This window comes from Glycine soja, chromosome 13, assembly GCF_004193775.1.
Source record: "Glycine soja cultivar W05 chromosome 13, ASM419377v2, whole genome shotgun sequence".
Taxonomy (NCBI): domain Eukaryota; kingdom Viridiplantae; phylum Streptophyta; class Magnoliopsida; order Fabales; family Fabaceae; genus Glycine; species Glycine soja.
Genome location: NC_041014.1, coordinates 6,117,733 through 6,140,469, shown reverse-complemented (window position 1 = coordinate 6,140,469; position 22,737 = coordinate 6,117,733). Strand labels below are relative to the sequence as shown.

General features: G+C 38.4%; 1 protein-coding gene across 3 annotated transcripts in view; it reads right to left on the bottom strand.

The window, feature by feature from the left end:
* Window positions 1-2,989: 2,989 nt before the first annotated feature.
* LOC114382303 (ubiquitin carboxyl-terminal hydrolase 13-like) overlaps window positions 2,990-22,737 on the bottom strand; it is a 79,019-nt gene continuing 59,271 nt past the window's right edge. For 2 of the 3 annotated variants that reach the window (XM_028341620.1, XM_028341621.1), the window contains exons 20-32: window positions 12,906-12,974; window positions 6,168-6,278; window positions 5,887-5,942; window positions 5,590-5,767; window positions 5,418-5,519; window positions 5,258-5,329; window positions 4,856-4,921; window positions 4,579-4,644; window positions 4,300-4,386; window positions 4,057-4,173; window positions 3,839-3,913; window positions 3,653-3,739; window positions 2,990-3,555 (exon numbers count right to left, since the gene is read on the bottom strand). In XM_028341620.1, the coding sequence (XP_028197421.1) occupies window positions 3,514-3,555; window positions 3,653-3,739; window positions 3,839-3,913; window positions 4,057-4,173; window positions 4,300-4,386; window positions 4,579-4,644; window positions 4,856-4,921; window positions 5,258-5,329; window positions 5,418-5,519; window positions 5,590-5,767; window positions 5,887-5,942; window positions 6,168-6,278; window positions 12,906-12,974 (1,128 nt within the window). In that variant the 3' untranslated portion in view covers window positions 2,990-3,513. Of the gene's footprint in view, window positions 3,556-3,652; window positions 3,740-3,838; window positions 3,914-4,056; window positions 4,174-4,299; window positions 4,387-4,578; window positions 4,645-4,855; window positions 4,922-5,257; window positions 5,330-5,417; window positions 5,520-5,589; window positions 5,768-5,886; window positions 5,943-6,167; window positions 6,279-12,905; window positions 12,975-22,737 lie in introns of those variants that run through there. The other variant, XR_003660235.1, reaches the window with a different exon arrangement.

The following is a 22,737-nucleotide window of genomic DNA, read 5'->3' as shown; positions in this document are numbered from 1 at the left end:
GCAAGCGTCCTACGAGATTGACAACAAGGTAAAAAGTAATCATTGAAATCATGACACAAAAAAAGACTAACAGTGAATTGAAATAAAATTATACCATTGCATGTCGAGGCATATCTACATTAGCAGGTGCATGTAGTACTAGCATAGTTGTTGCATCCACGACCTGCTGAGGAGGTTCTAGTACAAAAAATGTATCATCATGCACCACAGGTGGATGTCTAAGAGGCTCCCCGAGCTGTGTCGAAATCATGAAGGCGTGAGATATCCTATGGAATCACTCCATGTAGTTTGCTGCACATTGTCTAGGAGCACTACAAATATGTGTAACTGGTGCAAGGTATTCTAATAATAACTGAAGCCATCTATCGTCAATGTTCTCTTTAGATAAGGATGGAGTAGCCCGGTGTTGAGGAATGGTCTGCACATAACCTAACTGTCGCACTACCCTCTTTAGTCGGTGTATGACAATAGATGAACCCCATCTCATATGTTTGGAAAATAATGAGATGAGCTCAAATTCTCAAAATGAACAGTGGTCACCATAAGGAATCCAACATACATCTTATGATGTCAATCTATCCAAGAACTTACGATACGTCCACACTGGTAATAGCTTCCCAGACTTCCATCGACAAACACATGGCTTTCCTTTCATGATAATCCTCATCAGCAACAATGGAACAAGGATGCCACATCATCGAGGGTTATAGTCACTTCTCCTACCGGTAGATGGAAACTACTTGTTTGCATGTGCCACCTCTTGGCAAAAGCATATAAAAGTCCCATCACCAGTGTCCAACGAATAGGTGATCGGAGAACTTAATTATGTAGCAGCCATTATGCCTTCAATCTCAGGTATAAGCCTTCCAAATTTCTCTATCTTCCTCCCATGAGAGGCCAACTTCAACTCAGGACGTTCTTGGAAAAAAAATTAATTACTTAAGTTAAATGATAAATAGTTATTCAAATATTATTTAATTCAATAAATAACTATATCTGTTGTCCAAACTAAGGCTACCACATAATAAACATAATCCTACAACACTGATGTATCTTAAGGCCCGTCAGGAAAACCCTCTATATCAACACCTACACCATCAGTAACTAGCTCCTGAGGCTCCTCATGAACCTTGTCAGCATGATGATCAACAAGGTCATCTTCCTCAACAACAGCTGCATCTACCCATTGTCTACGTGCAGATGTTGTCAGCCTTCGACGTTAAGGGGTTTTAGGAACTTCTTCCGTATCACCTCTAACTTATCTCCCTACGGATCTTCCTAAAACTTTGCCTAAAGTTCGACGCAATCCTCTGATTCTAACCATAATCTACAAATTTAAACAATAATAACATGGATAATGTCATCGTTCAAATAACAATTAAGTTTCATATTTCAAAACTGAATTTTTGTCATTGTATTAATAAAAAACTAATTAACATATTCACTAATAAATCTTATAAAACCCTATTGTATTATGAAATATAGTATATTTTAACAAAGGTAATAAAAACATTTAAATGAACATTAAATGATTAATGTAGCAAACTAAAATATGTGATCAAAATCAAACTTCAATTCAATTTAAAATATTTCATAATTTACTATTTAATGTTTCATAAATAAATATTTAATTATTTTTTAAATAACTATTTTAATACCTTTATATATTCATAAATCAATATACAAATTCTTTTTTTAAATTTTTATACTTTACATCACTAATTCTAGTAAACTAAAATATATGATCAAAATTATAATATAATTTTCCTTTTTATTTCTAATAAATGAGTATTTCAATATTTTACAAATAACTATTTTAATACTTATAAATATTTATAAACAAATGAAAAAATTCTTTTTTTTATACAACCAAACACTATTTATATAAATATTTAATACTATTAGTGTAATAATATTTATACGAATATATTAAAAATAATTCATATACCTTATAAAATAAATCCTAAAATATATACGTTTAAAAAAAAATTGGAATTTTTGTCATTTAACAATGTTATAAATTACTATTTTAAATATAAAAATTAATTAAAATAGTTATTTTAAAAATACATAAATAACAAAAAAATATATAGATTCATTTTTAAATAAACAAATTTATTTAATTAATTATTTGATAAAAAAAAGTTATAAAAATCAACTTAAATAAACAAATTTAGTTAAATAAATAAGTACATTTTTAAAATGCACAATAGTTTTTTATAAAATATTTAAATAATTTTTTAAAAATAAATCATGTATTAATATATAAAAAATAAAAAAAATAAAAATATAAATTGAAAATCCATATATGATACATACGAATTATCCATCCATATTAGACCAACGAACTGCCTTATTGACTAGGATCGGTCCACATTAATGGAAACAAGTTTTTTACTGACTCTAAACTTGTCTGTGCACCCTTTTCATCTTTGAACATTTGAAAATCATGCATCTTTTTCTATCCCACACATTCCAAATCACTCATGCCTTCATGCCTTCACTATGCATATTCCAATGTTGCATTACTACACGCATTACAAAGCTGAAGCAATGCACCAATTCATGCAAATCAATTAGTGACCGTGCCTTCACCGGATCGATCACCGATTCAATTTTTAAACTAGCGATATTCTATTAGCATAAGCTAACAATAACATCACTACAGACACAGTACTTGGAAAATCCAGTGCATATATATATTTGTACCTTTGTACGAGTGCAAAGAAATGAAGTAACAAAGAAGCAACATTGTTGTAACAAAAAAATAAGAAACAATGTTGCTTCTTATTAGCATCTAAGCACCTAACTGGCCATTTAATAGTCTTTGCACACTGGCGTTTACATTTTTTTCCCAACAGGTAGGGAAATGTCAACATCCAATGTAATAGCCCTTCATATAGCTGAAGTGAGAAAGCGCTTCCAATTTTTTTCTCCAATGTTGTATTCATAGTATAAATGAGAAGGGGGAATAAGAGAAACAACCATATGAAATGGTGAAAACTTTATGCTGACCAAATAGATATATATGGAGGCTGGTAAATCTTTTACATTACAATAAAAAAGCTGTCTCTGCTACACCATTATGCAGCCCTCACTTAGATTAACACTTCTAACTGGACAAAATCAGGAAGCAATCAAGAAAAATGGAAAAAGTCAACCAACTATACCCTGTATACACTCACTAATCCAAAAATCTTATGTACTGATACATTTCAGCGATGATGATCAATGACCTCAACTTGTAGAACCTCCATATAAAAACGGAAGTAATAAAAAGCTCAAGGAGCTGTGGTTGGCAGATACAAGATGTTGAGAGCAATGTTACTCCATTGACAGAAAGAATTACATACCACAAACTAACTTAAAAGTCTGCAGACACCGCCTGAATTTCTGATTTCATTGCCTCCTATACATAGTTGCCTTTTGCCATCTTCAGTGCGTTTACAAGCCCATATAAATATAACAATGCCGAATTCAGCCGATGCATGAACTCATCAATATAGCAGTTTCCTAATTATAAATCTTTACTGGCTTCTCAAATGTGTGGCGATTCTGAAAACAAAAGCCATATTATTTTGAATGGTGCAAACAAAAGCAAGCATTTTACCCCAAAGCAAAAGAAAGCTTACTCGACAGAAAATTCACTAACCTGGTTGACAGCATATGATCTTTTAGGAGCATTGTCAGTATGCTCCAAGCCAAGATATTGCTCCCAAGCACCATAAACATCTCTTCTCTATCATAGGATACCAAAACAAGTGCAATGTAATCACAAATAAAAACATGAATACAGTGGATAACTTTTTAAGAAAAAAAATTACAATGAAGTCTCAACCTGAAAACGACTGGATACAACGTCAGAATCTTGAAGGTACTCAGGACGGCCCAGTGATAGAAATGCAAATTTCCACTGGCAAAACCAGAAATAGTAAAAAGAAAAAACAGTTAGATGAACTGACATCAGATATAATTATCAACTTTTTCTCAGTCAAAGCATCAAGCAAAGAAAATTATTCAAAAAGATGGACATAAAAAAATAACACGAGAAATCACCTTGCAAAATTCATCATCAGGAACTTGAAGTTTCTTTTGTATTCGCACTTTAATTTCGTCTAGAGTTTCACCTTCATGTATAACAAGAAAAAAAGGTTCCCCAAAGTTTTGAATTTGCTGTAAATTTTTGAGGAAAAACAAAAATACAATACTTTTGTCATACAATAAAATATCAGCATGAAAATCAAATACATCTAAGTTTTTAAAAATAAACCAAAAAAAACAAAAATTAAAACTAATTACCATTTGGTTTTGAGCCGCGTCTTTATTGAAATGGTACACATGAATTAGACGATCATGAGGACCAAGATTTTTCTCTTCTTCTGGAATCTGTTACATTTGAATATGACCATGTAACAATTACAATTATTTTGTGAGAGGAATTGAACAAGAATAGAACGTAATTATATATTTAGAAGAGTCGGGTAGTGTTATCATCATTTGAACAAATAAAAGCAGGAATACATTAAACTAAATTCTATCTCCCTTGATCTAGCCCCTCAGACAGAAAGAGATTCCTACCTCCTCTGCTCGTAATGTCCAGTATTGATCATTAATGTTTTCAATCTTTTCATTGGGAGGGAAGACCTGCACAGGAAGAGGGCAGGGAAGTGTAAAAAAAATTCAACAAAAATGAGTTTTGTGATAGTCAATAGCGCACAAGCAAAAACAGACAGGCAGAGAGGGCAGGATCATAATTGAAATTGAAAATTTAATCAAGATTTCCAGTTGATTTTTTTTAAACAATAACAAAATAGAGTAATACATCCACAAGTCATCAACACATGTAATTTCATACCTTGTATATTTTGTGATAGAAGACTTCAAGCAACCGAAGTTCAGCTTCAGGATCAGATAACTCTACCTGAGCAATAGTAAAAAGTGGGCATGATATATAGAAATATAGTATACTTTCGTTTAAAATTTATTAATGGAGGAAAAGTTGCCAACATTATTAGGAAAATTTGGCATTTGCCCCACATTGCAGTCACAACATCTCGAAACAGCTAAATATGGGGTGAGCATTCCCCCTCCCCCTACTGTCTTGGCCACATCACTAGTCAATGTGGGATCTCAAACATTGTTAATTGGCACTGTCTTATTTCTCTTTTGACTTCAGATGAAGCCATGTGTGATAGTTGTGTGCAGTTGTGACTTTTGACTGTAAGCAAGTTAATGAATGAAAGTTTAATAATTTCACCTTTGTTTTAAGATCATCAAGGACATCCCCAACAATGCTCTGCTTTGGGAGTCGAATAGTATGAATAACCACCTGATAAGAATATTTAAGGAAACAAAGAAACTGTTAATAAAAGAAAATCTACATAAGAAATGGAAGAGAATCTGGTAAACATACTCACTTCATCCTTAGTGGCATGATGAAATGCGACTTTCAGAGTTTTCAACCCTTGTAATTCTGGTAGAGGGATGTCAAGTACTTCATAGTATAGTATATCCGATGTCTGACATTGAGAAAAGCAATAAGATCTATTGCCTTTTCATGAACATCAAGATTAATATAACAATAGTTACCTGATTGTAATGAACTAACATATCAGACAAATGTTCTACCCCTCGGTATTTGATAGGCTGGGGTTTTGGTTGTTGAGAGTAGCAGTTGTGTGGTGTAAGCCGTATTTTGGACGGATCATCCAAACCAAGTTGTTGGGCTACTCTCTCCACCACATCATCATATGTAAAAAGCCTTGACCTAGAAGTTAACATATGGGAAAGTATAAGACTAAGGACAGAATGCTCAGCATAAATTAGTAAAAAATTTAAATAGTATCAAATTTAACAATTTGCCCATGTAAGTTTCAAGATGCTTACATCTCCAAGAAAAAGTCATCTTCCTTCGGTCTCTCCAGAGATCGAAAGTGAACCACCTAAGAGTACATCAAATATATGAGCAATTCTAGCTCTCATTTCAATATTAACATGAAATTTGCAAGATTAATTAATTACACAGTTATGCACAGCACAAACATGGGCACATTGTGAAAGGAAGGCCAGATAATCTACCTAAAAATGACTGAATCTGGGATGTTTCACATCCACATCACCAAAAACCAAACAGATTTGCATTCAGTAAACCCAAACAATAAAAGTACCTGGCGATTGTGCACATATTCTAAATATGAGGGCACGTCTGGATACCGGACATTTTCCTCAATATCCATAGAGGAAGCCTTCTGAAAGCAAATGATATCTCCATCTTCCAGCTGCAAAAATAGAATATAACAAGTTAATAAACTCAATTGAGGCATTTGGTTTGCCAAATGTTTTCCAATAATGGGAATTGTTACAGAATACTGGATTCCAATGATTTCGATAAACTGAGAGAAAACAGAGTAGAAAAAGAAGAAGAAAGCTGATATTGTTGATCTGTAAAAGATAGTTAGAGTTAGTTACAATTGAGGTATTTATAGACCTCTACACAGCTTAACTAACCATAACTGATTCTAACTAATCCTAACTGAATTCTAACTAACTGATCCTATTAAGATGCAGTTAGAGAAGTCCTTACACCCCTGAATTACTGACTAACACTAGATGGGTGTTGTTAGCAAAAGCTAACAGCCCTTACAGTAGTTATTTATCACTGGATGGGTGCTGTTAGCAAAAGCTAACAGCCCTTACAATCAATATACAAAACTGTTTTCACAGTTATACATTTACATACACTGATACCACCCCTCAAACTCAAGGGGGAGAGTTTTCATTGGAAACACTTCGCATTGAGTTTGCCTCTAAGAGCTTCAAATGTTGACGCAAACAAAGGCTTAGTTAGAACATCAGCCCACTGATCCAGAGCTGTTTCACCAAAATCTTTTCCCTCGCAAAAACCACATCAATCTCCATGTGTTTAGTTCGACCATGAAAAACTGGATTGTTAGCAATAGAAACAGCATTCTGATTATCACAGAATATTACGCGAGTAGTGAAAGAAACTTGTAACTCTGTCCACAGAGTAAGAATCCAAGTCAATTCAGTAGAAGTTTGAACTATGCTGCGATATTCAGCTTCAATACTAGACCTGACAGTAACCTTTATTGAAATTCTGATACCAATGACAGATGTCGTACCGGATGTCACGACATCACGCTTCAGAACATGCAGATTATATTTGACAGTATGAACAGATTAAACAAGTAAATAACACAAGAGAATTGTTAACCCAGTTCGGTGCAACGTCACCTACATCTGGGGGCTACCAAGCCAGGGAGGAAATCCACTAAAATAGTGTTAGTTCGAAGATCTAACAGCCACTGTTTACAACCTTCTCACCTAACCACTACCCATGCAACCTCTACCTAAGAGCCACTCTTAGATATGAGAACCCCTCTCACTCCCTCTCAATCACTCTCCCGTGTTTACAAATAAATCAAAGACACACCAGAGATTGCTCTCTGAACAATAGAGATCAACTCTACACACTCAGGTCCAACACTTGATGTTAGGGTAGCATCAAGGTGGCTCACAAAACACTCAAGTCCCAAAACTCACAAAATAACTCTTCAATCTCGGACTTGGTACAAAACCCGTGCAGCCTTCATGTTTATATAGCAGTGTGCGTATCTGGGCTGCAACAACTTGCGCTGGATAAGATCTATCATTCTCCCGAAAAATCTGCACTTAAAGATCTAGAAGATAAAGTTTGATCTTTTAGTTTTTATCTTTAATCTTTAATCCCTGAACGAACTATTCAAGTTTGTAATTCGAACTTTAATTATCTTTTAATTCGTTCCTAAAGATAGATCGCCTAATCTGTTGCTGACTGCACATTAATCTGTTAAAGGTATAACAGATTTATGTGTCCAGTATTTTCGGGCAGGATGTCCTGGACATTGTATCCGACATCGTGGATTCTGCAGCTTCAATTCTTCATTTGACATTTTATCTTGCCTTGTGCATTGTGCAGCCCGATCTGATTCCTTGACATAACGTTGGACATCATGTGCAGCAACTCCAGCTTTCCTTCATTGTCTAAGTGCTTATGTTTTAACAAAATTTTAGCCAATCTTTTAAAACTCAGTAAAGCTAAGCACTAACATTTATCAGTCCCTGAGGTTGAGCTCCTGTCATCCACATCAGATGCCCAATCAGCATCACAGAATGCTCAAATAGCCAAGGGATTTTTAACAGAAGCAAACCATGAAATAGAGTACCTTTGAGATATCTTAGAATCCTTTTCACCACCCTACAGTGAGAATCCAAAGGAGCAGCCATAAATTGGCAAACCTTATTGACAGCAAAGCTGATTACAGGTCTGGTGAGAGTAGCATATTGTAATGCACCAACTATAAACCTGTATAGAGATGGATCATGAAAGACATCAGCATGTTTAGACAACTTGCAGTTAGAAACCATGGGAGAAGAGATTGAATGAGCTTCAGCCATGTGAGTTTTGTGAAACAAATCACGAATGTATTTACTCTGGGTCATTAAGATAGCACTGTTGGACAAATATTTGATTTTCAGGCCCAAGAAATAATCCAGATGACCAAGTTCTTTAAGTGAAATGGCAGTATTTAATCTGTTTGTGAGCTGTTGAATCAGAGTGGTTGAGCTACCTGTGAGAATTATATCATCCACATATACCAACAGATAAACAACATCCACTGGGTGCCTATAGATGAATAGGGATGAATCACTCTTGCTTCCAACAAAACCAAACTGCAACAGAGTAGACTTAAGTCTGTCAAACCATTGCCTTGGAGCCTGTTTTAACCCATAGATAACTTTATTGAGCTTGCAGACCAGTGACTTGTCTGCAACTTCAAAACCAGGAGGCTGTATCATAAAAACAGTTTCTTCAAGAGTACCATTTAAGAAAGCATTATTCACATCAAGTTGAAACAGTTTCCATCCATAGGACAGAACAAGAGTAAGAATAACTCGAACAGTTACAGGCTTGATCATAGGAGAGAAAGTTTCATGAAAATCAAAAACCATGAACTTGATGAAACCCCTTAGCTACCAATCTTGCTTTGAACCTATTAATGGACCCATCAGCATTTTCCTTGACCCTGTAAACATTTACAGTCAATGGCCTGTCTATTAGGAGGTAATGATACTAAGTCCCAAGTATGATTTTTCAGCAAGACATCATACTTTTGCTGCATAGCAGTGAGCCAATCTTTGTTTGCCAGAGCTTGTTTCACAGTTTTAAGCTCAAACTGAGTGAGAAAAAGTGAAGGGTGTAGTCTAGGATTGTCAATACCAGATTTAGACCTTGTTTGCATAGGGTGAGTGTTGACTAGGATAGAGTTGGATATAGAAACAGATTCTGAAGTAGATGTAGGAGGGTTAGTAGACTCAGAAATTTGAGGCTGAATAGAGATGGATGCCGAAGAAGTAGATGGACAAGGTAAAGAAACAGTGGTGATGGGGGAATGAGCAGGTAATGGCGAAAAACCAGGAGGAACAAGGGGAGCAGAGCCTGAATTAACAGGTGATGCTTGAGATGTTTGAGGAATAGAGGTAACAAAAGGTGGAGAAAAGTTAGGACTTAGACTAAAATAGGAATCAAGATTTTTTGTGGAACTAGAGGAAGAAGGGAAAAGATCAGCATAAGGAAATCTCAATTCATTAAAAAAGAACATCCTTAGAGATGTAAATTCTACCAAAGGATGACAAGCACTTATAACCCTTGTGAGACAAGGAGTAACCCAGAAACAAACACTCTTAAGATCAGAAATTGAACTTGTGTGTATGATATGGCCTTAGTAAAGGAAAACAGGCACACCCAAAAGTTCTAAGAAAATGATAATCAGGCTCTTTATTAAACAAAGTAACAAAAGGAACAACAAATTTGAGAGTAGTAGTAGGAAGCCTGTTAATTAGATAAATAGTTGTAGTAAAGGCATAATCCCAAAATTGCAAGGTTAAACCCAAATCGACTATGTGTCTATGTTTTCTCTCAACCACACCATTTTGGTGATGAGTGAAAACAAATTAGTCTATGAGAAATACCAAAAGAGGCTAGAAGAATAGAGAAAGGTTTGTATTCACCTCCCTAATCAGATTGAATACTCTTGATTTTGGTGTTAAGCAGCAACTCTACCATTGACTTGAAATTTTGAAAAACAGAAATGGTTTCAGCCTTGGACTTTATAGGAAATATCCATGTGTACCTAGAGAAAGCATCAATGAAGGAAACATAATATGTATAACCAGCATATGAGGTAACATGGGCGGGTCCCCACAAGTCAGTAAAAATAAGTTCCAAAGGTGAATAAACAGAAGCAGAGCTGTGAGTAGGTGACCTATGAACTTTTACCCATACAACAAGAAGAACAAATCTCTGTGATGTTTTTATTTAGTTGAGAAATATTACACTATTTGAGAACAATTTTCATTACATGATCATTAGGGTGCCCTAACCTAGCATGCCAAAGATTAGCACTACTGGAAGTGTTAACAACAGAATTTGAAACAACATTAGAGGTATTATTGACAGTAGCAGTTGAAGTAGGAAAATTAGCATTTGGAACAAAGGCAGAAGTGGACATCAACAGAGAAGGGTTGCCTTGAAGCTTGAGGTTGTGAAAAGAATAGAGTCCATCAGCATCAACTACTCCTTGTAGGAGGATCTTATTGGTCTCCTGAGATTTCACAAGACATGAATGAGGATGAAACTCAAAGAAAACAGAGTTATCTTTGGCAAACTGACTCACACTTAACAGATTTTTCGAAATTGAAGGAACATGTAACAATTTATGAAGTTTAAAGGTTATGCTAGTATCATTGGGAGAAAGAAAAGTTGAGGAACCAGTGTTGGAGACCATTGCCTATGAAAATCTGCTCAGGTCCATCAAATTGAGTAAACTGTTTAATGTTTTGAAAATCACCAGTAAGATGAAAACTGGCTCCAGAATCTGGTATCCAAGTGGAGCCAGGTGCACCATTACCATGAGATGATGAGTTTGCAAGCATGGCACTGGGTTGACTGGGACCAGGAGAATAGGGGATAGGTTGTAGCGTGGTAGGATCAAAAATAGTCAGGGACTCATGGCTAAAAACTGATATCAGTCCTGAAATGGCAGACATTAGCAGTGTGCCAATACTTAAGACAAATTTGGCATTGAAAATTAGCAAACCAGCAACCTCCACGGCCTTTGCCGGAACCACCACCACCATGTCCTGGAATTCTATCAAAAAAGGCACCACGACCACCGCCACGGCCATACGAGCCTCAAGAACCACCAGAATCACTGTTTTTGTAAGCGTTTGGTTGCGTGTAACCCTAAGTGTAGTTTAACTACGTAGAACTGATCATTTGAGCATTGCGATTGTATAGTGTGAACCTAGTCTCATGACCATAGAGTAGGGCTTCGATTTCTGCAATTGATGGAGTGTGTTTCTTACTCTCAATGACAAAGATCACAGGCGCATAATCAAATGATAATCCTTCGAGGAGCGCATCAACATACTCCTCATGACGAACAAGAACACTCGCACCTGCCAGTTCATCAACGTATCCTTTAATCTTGCACAAGTATTCATCAATCAACTTTCCATCAAGAGTGACTGCGCACATTGCAGTGCCGAGTTTTCGCGCACGGGATTTAATATGAAGACTGATGTATTCATGGATTCTGTCCCAAACCTGATACGAGTGATTGGAACCTAGAACTCTTGACAACATAAACTTCGAAAGCGTAGACTGCAACCAAACAAGAAGAATTTGGTCTTGAACTTCCCAGGTTTCATATTCTGGGTTGATGCGATCAGCAATGCGATTGTCCTCGGTGAGATAACGAGGTGGAACAACTAGATTAACAACAAATCGCTGCAACTTGTGCAATTTGATCACTGGGTTCGACATGTTGTCGCCAATGAAGATAATTTGAATCATCAAGCTTCTCTACAATAGAGTTAGGAAACAACTGAGAAATGAGGTTTGAAGGAGCAGAAGCCATGAAAGCGCTGAACAGGACCTTGCAAAAACACAGTGATTATGAAAAAATGGCTCTAGATACCATTTTCAATAAACTGAGAAAAAAGAGGAGAAAAATAAGAAGAAAACTGATATTATTGATCTGAAAAAGTTAGTTAGAGTTAGTTACAATTGAGGTATTTATAGACCTCTGTACAGCTGAACTAACCATAACTGATTCTAACCAATCCTAACTGATCCTATTGAAATGCAGTTAGAAAAGTCCTTACACTCCCTGAATTACTGACTAACACTAGATGGGTGTTGTTAGCAAAAGCTAACAGCCCTTACAATCAATATACAAAACTGTTTTCACAGGACAGCTACACATTTACATACACTGATACAATGTTTGGCAAAATTACTAAAATATTCCAAATCAAACATGATTGCCAAGAATATTTTTCCGGAACATTCTCGTAGTAGTTTTCGTTCCTGAGGAGGGAGGTGGGTTTGCTCCATTCTCATAGCATGTGAATATTTCTGCCATGCAAGTAGTCCATAAACAATTTCCATGATTGCCACCTCATGCAGTCTCAAATTGCCACACCTCGGCAACTCAATGCCATTGCCAGTCTACCACTGACTGACAAAGGAAGGCACCTTCTGCCCACATCACCAGAATCCACCACTGTCTGCCATAATTGATAAGTTGACAGTGGACACCAACAGCCCTGTCACCAGAATCCCCCACCCTCTGTTTCGTCAGAAGTTGACAATAGCTGATGACGGATCACTGGAATCCAGCCACTCCCCACCACTAATGGCAGTTAGAGTCAGTCCTTGGAATGTTTTTGTCAACCAAACATTGCAATCATTATTCCAAGTAATACCATTACCAAGATCCCCAGGAATATTTATTTTCAAAATCTGAAAAAAATGTGCATCAATTATGGATATAACTCACCTGGCTTGTTCGAAATGTTACTTTCTTGTCAATAGGTTCACACATGACATTTGGTTCAAACTTAATTTCCTGCAGAAACAAAAACAAAAAACAATAAAGCTTGGTAAATTCACTAATTGCATCACCCAGTCTATAGATCAGAAAAAGAATAGTAAGCATGGAAACAACACAGGCACGGAAGGAAAATTTAAAAAAAAAAAAAAAACATAAGACGCAACACATTTATAATGTTTTGCTTATAAAAAAAAGTAATGATGCATCATATAAAATTAATCTGAAATTAAATTAAGATTGAAATAATGAGACAGCATTCAAGTTTCAAAAATGTGTACGAGAAAGTATAGACATAAAGAAAAAGTCAGAATGAATCTAATTGTGGTATTCCAATCAATATTGGTAAAAGAATTGAATAATAAACAAAAGTAAAATTATATATGAAATTAAAAAAAACTATTTGAAATATTCATGCAGTATCCGATATTTGATAATCTGATATGAATCTGACAAGGTTACAAAAAACATGGCACTATCATTTAAATTTTCTGTCCTTAAGGTCATGCCCCTTTTTGATAGGATTTATGCAGGAACCAATTATTTGCTGTGGTATTCCAATCAATATTTGTAAAAGAATTAAAAATAAATAAATGTAAATAGAAGTATTGGAAGTTTTTGAAAATCAGAATATTATATTCTAATTCTATTAATAATAGTGGTTTATAGACACATTATATTTGATTTGGAGGAAACACAATATCCTCTATTTATGTCTAATTAATGTAATTAACCCATATAAACACGCATCTATTGTGTACTTACAATTTTAAGTCAATTATACTCATTTCTCCTATTTTAACATGGTATCCAGAGCCGGACAGAGGTATCATGAAAACCGTCCCTCACCAGGGACAATGCATCCCGGTGAACCTGCTCCTCCATCGGACGTCTCACACGCCTCCCTTTTTGACGTGTTAAAAGTCAGCCAAACAGCGCCTTTATTGGCACATGAGGCTTCTATTCCAGCCGTGACTTAACCACCAGGGTCACCCATTGATTAAGCCTCTACCTGGAGTTTCAAGTCAGCCAAACAGCGCCTTTACTGGCACATGAGTCTTCTATTCCAGCCGTGACTCAACCACCGGGGTCGCCCATTGATTGAGCCTCTACCCTGGAGTTTCAACTTCATCGGAGCTTGCTCAGAGATGTCTCATTTTTGCTAACCTTGTTCTGTTTGTTTGAGATTATGGGCACTGTGCATTACATTTGATGTGTTTGCATTGCATTGCAGGTTCCTATCTATCTTCATCACAATGGCTCCCACATGCCACCGCCTTCTGCTTGTCATTCATTTACTGGCAAAGAAGTCTTCAGTCAACTATCCTGCCACTGTCCTTTTCCAGCGTGTTTTCCGGCCACTGCCTTCTACTTGCCTCTCATTTTCCAGCAACGAACTTTCCAGTCGACATCCTTTTCCGGCAACTTTTCTGTGCTTCACTGGTTGTGCATTTCTGCCATTATTTTCCTTGCCCATGGCTATTTATGACAGTTTCCTCTTTCAAATTCAAAATTTTTGGGTCTCCTAATATTGGTTAGATGCTTCGAAATGCGGTTCTTATGACAGTCAGGAACTTACCATAAATTTTCTTAGGCTAATGGTTATTCCAGCACTATGCCAATGTTATCTTTCTAGCAATACTCCCCAATTTTGCCAACACCCTTGAGTTGTCTTCTAAACATTTTTTTTTGTGGAGCTCAATTTTTATACTTTTTAGTTATTTGTTGGGAATAAATTATTTCTTTTAAGGTAAAGCTTAGTAAGCTTCAGCATGAGGGGGAGTGTTGAAAATTAATACGAACCAGAAAATATCAAAACAGGGAAACAAAGAAAAACAATACAAATGAGAGGAATTAAGAGCTTTATTGATGATAATGGAGTGATTACAGACTTAGGACACAATAAGCCTAATTCTGACCAGAGCGAGGCTCCTATAGGGCAGCTAGAGCCCCCTATTCATTCTGACAGATCTAGCAATAAACTTTTTGATACCTCTCTCCTCTAACTGCCTACTCCTTATAATGTGGAAATGATTGGTTGCTCCCCTCACTCTCAGCCATGTCACTGACTGCTAGCCACTATTGACCTTCTTACCCCTTCTAGAATAAACTTGCCATATCTTGGGTCCACCTTTGGCATGATGAATTAACTGTGACTGTGGATTATTTACCTGGGCCCTATCAATACTTTCCTCTTCAATTTCAACCTTGTCCCCAAGGTTGAACTTAGGAAATTGACTTTTGAACATCAACAAATCCTCCCAAGTCGCCTCTTCTACTGCCTTCCCCTTCCAATGCACTAGTAACTGCTGCACCACCTCTCCCAGTTTCTGCACTTTCCTGGAAGCTAGCACCGCTTCTGGTTCTGCTGTGTCAGTCAAATCTCCCTCCATATGATCTGGGAGATCCTCTTCCTCAAAATATTGTCCTACTGCCTTCTTTAACAATGAGACATGGAAAACTGGATGAACTTTTGACCCTTCTGGAAGCTTCAACTTATATGCTACAGCTCCAATCCTTTCTAAGATGGGGTAAGGCCCATAATAACGACCAGCTAATTTGGCATTAATCCTAGTAACAACAGAGTTTTGTCTGTGTGCTCTGAGTTTCACAAACACCCATTCTCCTGGCACAAAGCTTCTGTCACTGCGCTTTTTATCAGCTTGATTCTTCATCCGGTCTTGTGCTCTTTTTAGCTGAAGTTTTAGTTGCCTGAGTGCTTCATCTCTATCCAGGAGATCCCGCTGTACAGCTTCCACCCTTGTTTCACCTTGTCCCCACCTTATCATAGCTGGAGGTGGTCTCCCATAAACTATTTCAAAAGGAGTCTTCTTGGTAGCACTATGGAAGGTGGTATTAAACCAATATTCTGCCCAGTGAACCCAGTTCATCCATGTCCTAGGTTGATCAGAGATAAAGCATCTGAGGTACGTCTCCAAGCATCTATTAACCACCTCTGTCTGCCCATCAGATTCTGGGTGATAGGCAAAGCTTACCCTCAGCTGTGTTCCTTGCATCTTAAACAATTCTCTCCAAAAACTGCTCATGAACACTGGATCTCTGTCACTTACTATAGAAACTGGAATGCCATGCAATCTAACAATTTCCTTGCTAAAAACTTCAGCTAAACTTCTTGCAATGTAGGGGTGTTTGAGGGGAATAAAATGACAGTATTTTGATAACCTGTCAACCACTACAAATATAGCTTCATACCCCTTAGACTTGGGTAACCCAGTAATAAAATCCATTGAAATATCCTCCCATATGCGTTCAGGAATGGGTAATGGCTGCAGAAATCCTCCAGGGGAACATGCTAAATACTTCTGTCTTTGGCAGACATCACAGCTTCTGACAAACTCCTGAACCTTGCTCTTCATCCCTATCCAATAAACATTTTCAGCTATCCTTCTGTACGTCTTATAGAAACCTGAATGTCCACTTTGAGGAGTAGCATGGAACTCTTGTAACAGTATAGGGATTAAAGTAGAATGTCTGGATATCACCACTCTATCTCCATAGAATAAAATTCCTTGCTTGTACACATATCCAGGCCTGGAATCAGGATTCTGCTGCAGCTCTGCAATAATCTTCTGCAACTCCTCATCTTGACTTACTTCAGTCATCACATGTTGCTTCTGGTCCCATTGTACCAAAGTAGTGATGTTGCTTAACTCCATTCCTTCATTAATTCTGGATAACGCATCAGCCCCTTGGTTCAATCTTCCTTGCTTATACACAATCTCAAAGTCATAACCAAGCAGTTTGGCTGCCCAGTTTTGCTGCTCTGCAGTGACTATCTTTTGTTGCAGCAGTTGTTTCAAACTTTTCTGGTCAGTGGATACTGTAAATTTTCTTCCTAGTAAATATGGCCTCCAATGTTGTATAGCCATCACCACAGCCATCAACTCCTTTTCATAGGCAGACTTGGTCAAATTTCTCACTCCAAGTGCTTTGCTAAGTTAGGCTATGGGCTTCTTGTCTTGCATCAGTATAGCACCTACTCCTGTGCCCGCTGCATCACATTCAATCACAAAGCCTTTGCTGAAGTCAGGCAAAGCTAGCACTGGAGAGGTGGTGAGTTTCAACTTCAATTCTTCAAAGGCATCCTGAGCTTGCTTTCCCCAAATAAAATTGTTCTTCTTTGTAAGCTCAGTCAAGGGTCTTGCTATCCTCCCATAGTCCCTTATAAATTTTCTGTAATATCCAGTGAGTCCCAAGAACCCTCTCACCCCTTTTACATTTTTTGGTACTGGCCACTGTGTGACACTTGCTACTTTACTAGGGTCAACAGCCACCCCTTCCTTAGATATGATATGGCCCAGATAGTCCACCTTGGTTTGAGCAAACTGGCATTTTTTTTCATTTGCCACCAGTTTATTTTTTTTTTTGGTCAGCAAAAATAATATATATTGATATATGAAAAAGTACCAGAGGTACTATAGATACAAGAGTATGTAAGTAAAGCTAGTAAATCCTCATATCAGACTGAGTACAGACTGATAGGAGATTACTAGCCTACTAGAAAGCTACAACAATTACAGAACCACAGCTGGTGTCACCCTAGTTTACTGAAAACCAGCTGGAAGATTGCTTGACCAAAAGTTGAAATGTATTGTAAAGTTTTCCTCCATTGCTCTGAACCATGTCCAGCCAAAAATAGTGCATCTTCCAGCAGCTTACTGCCATTGAATGGGGCATTCATAAAAATAACCTTATTCCTATGCTGCCAGATGGACCAATTTAGAGCAACCCACCAGCACTTCCACCTCTTGTATATCTTCCCACCTTTCATCCCAATGTTGTGCTGCAAAAAATGGTGCCTAGGATTTATAGGGTATGCCCCCGAAGTCCCTATCCATGATTGGGATTCCCACCACAGATGCTGTATTTTGCTGCATTCAAAAAAGAGATGAGATGCAGTTTCCTCCTTAATACTGCAGAAAGGACATAGGCTGTCACTTATATCTATTTGCCTTCTCCGTAGATTAGACTTAGTCGGCAATCGATCTCGAATTAACCTCCACGCAAAGATCGTGGCTTTAGTCGGTATCTTCAGCTTCCATAAGTCCTTGAATATATCATCCATGCTTGCCGCATCTGAATTCCCTTGCAGCAATCTGTAGGCACTCCTAGAAGAATAATAACCATTGGACTCATGTTTCCATGTCCAACTATCTGCTTCGTGTTGCTGTAGTGTGATGTGAAATATGTCTTCTAAGAACCCAACAGCCGATGCTACCTCATTGTCAAATAGGGGCCTTCTCCACAAAAGATTCCATTCCCAGGCTGACTGTGTGAAGGCCACCAGTTTATTATTTGCCAGAACCAGCAGCACTTCCTCTAAGTGTTGTAAATGATCTCCCCAACTTTGGCTATAAACCAAAATATCATCAAAAAACACAAGGACATGCTTCCTCAAAAGCAATTTGAACACTTCATTCATGAGACTCTGAAATGTCGAGGGAGCATTCATGAGCCCAAAAGGCATCACAAGGAACTCATAATGCCCCTCATGAGTTCGGAACGCCGTCTTATGCACATCAGACTCCTTCACCCTGACCTGATGATAGCCTGATTTCAAATCCAGCTTGGAATAAAATTGAGCACCATGAAGTTCATCTAGCAACTCTTCAATCACAGGTATAGGGAATTTGTCTGGTATGGTTACCTTGTTAAGAGCACGGTAGTCAATACACATACGCCATGAATTATCCTTTTTTTTAACTAGTATTACTGGGCTAGAGAAAGAACTGGTACTGTGGCGTATGATTCCGGCAGCAAGCATTTCCTTCACCTGTCTTTCAATCTCGTTCTTGTGGTGATGGGGATACCTGTAAGGTCTGACATTCACTGCATTCTGCCCCTCCATGAGGTTCATAGCGTGCTCTTTTCCTCTAATGGAGGGTAGACCAGTTGGTTCTTGAAAAACTTGTGAGAACTTGTGGAGCAACCTTTCCAGTTCTTCTTGTTGCCCTGGTGTTAGGATCTGATTCTCCTTCCTTTGTTCGTGTTTCTCCATCCCCCAAAATCCACCATGTACCTCCTGTTTGGACTTCCTTAAAATGCTTTGCAACGCCACCATAGACTCTCTACAGTTTCCCAGGCCTTGCAGGGTAACCCAGCGCTTGTCCATCCAAAAACTCATCGTTTGTTGCCTCCAATTAATGATTGTATCCCCCAATGTTTTGAGCCATTCCATACCCAACACCATCAATACCTCCTAACTCAAACAAATGTAAATCTGGGCTCAAAGTGAAATCCCCAATGCTCATTTCCAGTTTCTTACATATACCTTTGGTAATGGTCTGGTACCCATCACCTAGCTTAATCCTCATCTCCGGGGTATCATCTACTGGCCAATCCATCTTATACACTAATTTCTGGGAGATGAAATTATGTGTGGCTCCACTATCCACCAAAATAAGCACAGGAACACCACGCACAATGCCTTGAAACTTCACGGTGTGATGATTTTCTTGGGCAATGTGATGCAAAGTCAGTAAGCTACACTCCCCACCTTCCTCCTCATCCGTATCTTCCACTTCCACTGCCAGGATTTTCACATCAGAGTTTTCTTCCTCCTCGTTCTCTATCACCAGGACCCTCAACTGCTTGTCAGGACATTGATGCATTGGATGAAAGGCTCCTCCACACTTGAAACACAGCCCCTTCTGTTTCCTTTCCATTAACTCTTGATAGGATAAGTGGGTAAAGCCCCTGTCACGAGGCCCATGTTTTTTTTTGTCTCCATGGGTTGACCCATCTCTCTTAGGCCCAATAGCTGGCCCTTTGGACCCTCCAACTTCCTTTCCTTTTACCAACACCCAATCAGTACTGCCCCGTCCTCCACTAAACGAACCGGGTCGTTGTGACCCATTTTCGAATCTGGAGCTCCGATTGAAACCCGACCCGTTTCCTCCTTTCACTTCTTTCTCTACAGCACGTGTCACTTGCAATAATTTGGAGCGGCTCATTTCCCCCATTGCTGCCAAGCTTCTTACCTTCCCTCTTATCTCAGACTTCAAACCATGTAAGAAGTACCCCAAAAATTGCTTACCTGAAAGTTTGGGTATCTGAGCAATGAGATACTCAAATTCCAAGATGTACTCCTCTACTGTCCCCTCTTGCTTCAGCTCTGTCAGCTGCTCATATACATCACCGTCACCATGCCCCCCATACCTTTCCAGCAGCGCCTCTTTCAGATTCTCCCACGTTAGTTCACCATCTTCTCCAATCAGTGAGTTGAAGAAGTGAATGGTGGGTCCTTCCATGCATAGCTGAGCCAAGTTCACTTTCACCTCCGGAATGGTGTCTTGAACCCTGAAATAGACTACTGCACGCAAGATCCACCCCGCCGGATCCTCGCCGTTGAACGCCGGCAGCTCTACCTTCTTGACGGATTGACGAAACTCTGTCATCGCGTCACCTTTGAGGTTACTGAACGATCCACCGGTACCCTTCATCTTCTCCGGTGACCCCTGGTCCACCGTCGCCGTACTTTTTCCCCGTACTTCCTTCTCCGACGTGCAACGTCTTACCCAAACATTTTTCCAGCAACGCGAACAAGCTCGCGTGGTTCTCCTTCACTGTGTTCTGAACATCAGCTAGTGTTGAACGAACTTCAGAAAGCTCGCTCTCCAACGCTTCGACCCTAGCTTCCATTTGCTTGAGCACGTTAGTTTTCTTTGGTGGCATCCACTGGCTCCGTCGTCGGAATCCGGCAGGTCGGACCAGTTTAATACGAACCAGAAAATATCAAAACAGGGAAACAAAGAAAAACAATACAAATGAGAGGAATTAAGAGCTTTATTGATGATAATGGAGTGATTACAGACTTAGGACACAGTAAGCCTAATTCTGACCAGAACGAGGCTCCTATAGGGCAGCTAGAGCCCCCTATTCATTCTGACAGATCTAGCAATAAACTTTTTGATACCTCTCTCCTCTAACTGCCTACTCCTTATAATGTGGAAATGATTGGTTGCTCCCCTCACTCTCAGCCACGTCACTGACTGCTAGCCACTATTGACCTTCTTACCCCTTCTAGAATAAACTTGCCATATCTTGGGTCCACCTTTGGCATGATGAATTAACTGTGACTGTGGATTATTTACCTGGGCCCTATCAAAAGTCCTATGATTCTATTAATAATATTGGTTTATAGGCAAATTTAGAGGAAACAGAATATCCTCTGTTTGTGTAATTAACCTATAAACATGCATCCGTTGTGTACTTTTTTTTTTTTTTGAGAGGCAAAAGATAATATATATATTATTCATAATAAACACAGCAGCACCAGAGGTACTGCTGGTGATTTGTACATAGGTGCAACACACAGAAAAACAAACCCCCTCCAATACAAACTGAGAAATCAGTTATAACCCCACCACATATGCTAGATATATGTGACCGAAATTATCCAAAATATTGCACAATGTTGGACGACCAATAGTTGAAAGAAGTACAAAAATTTTTGTCTCTGAACTTTAACCATGACCACATAAGGAATAAGGCATCTTCCATCACTTTTGGAGGTTCGAATCTCTTGCCTTGGAATATCATAGAATTCCTATGCTGCCATATTGAACTTGTTAATGCAATCCACCATCGACGCCATCGATTTTGCTTTTTGCCAGCTCCAAAGCCATCACAGAATTGAACATAATGAGTTGCTGGAGAGGCTGCAAGGGGTCCAACCATCCGACTCCATCTCATGGATTCCCACCATAAACCATTAGTGAATTTGCAGTTGAAAAACAGATGACCAGCCTCCTCTTGATGGGATCTACATAAAGGGCAAGTATGATCTTGAATGGATACATTTCTTTTTAGAAGATTGTGTCTAGTGGGTAGTCTGTTTTTGATAATTCTCCAAGCAAAAACCGCAGCTCTTGGGGGTATGTTAAGCCTCCAAATTGTCTTGTAGATATTGGGCTGAGGGAGATTTCTGTTGACAGTGATTAGCAGTCTGTAGGCTGACTTAGTTGAGTATAGACCCAAAGGATCAGCTGTCCATCTCAAGGTATCCTTCATTGGAGGCTGAATGTGTGCATTATTAATTACTTCCATAAAAGCCACAGCTTCAACCTGTTCATGATCAAATAAATTTCTTCTCCATTTTAAATCCCAACACCATAGACCATGAGATAAGCTACCCATATTGCAGATAGTGCTGTTCTGCTGCCTACTGATGAGAAACAGCTGATTATACTGCTGTTCCAGGTTAGAATCAGTCCCCAGCCATTTGTCCTTCCAGAATTTAACTAAGCTCCCATCCCCTACCTTCCATTCCATGTGTTGAATAATAGGGCTGCAATCAGGCTGCTTAACTAATTTTCGAAGGTCCTTCCACCATTGAGAATGCCAAGGTCTATCTCTGCCATTAATAAGGTCTGCCCAACCACCATATTTGGATGATAGAATTCGAACCCATAGCTGGTTTTGATTAGAGGATAAATCCCATAGCCATCTTCCCAACAAAGCTACATTAAAACTAGTAATATCCTTAATCCCAAGGCCCCCAAACTCCTTGGGAAGGCAGATGCTCTTTACCCACGCAATTTTCTTAAGATCTTGAGACCCCCCCCCCCCCCCCCCCCACAGAAAATTTCTTTGTAAGGAGGTCACTTTCCGAGCTACTTTTTGGGGAATTTTGAAAAAAGATAGGAAATATATTGGTAGAGCAGTCAAAACTGAATTTATCAATGTGACCTTCCCAGCCATTGATAGAAATTTCTGATTCCACTTAGACAGCTTTGATTCGAATTTTTTAATGAGTGGT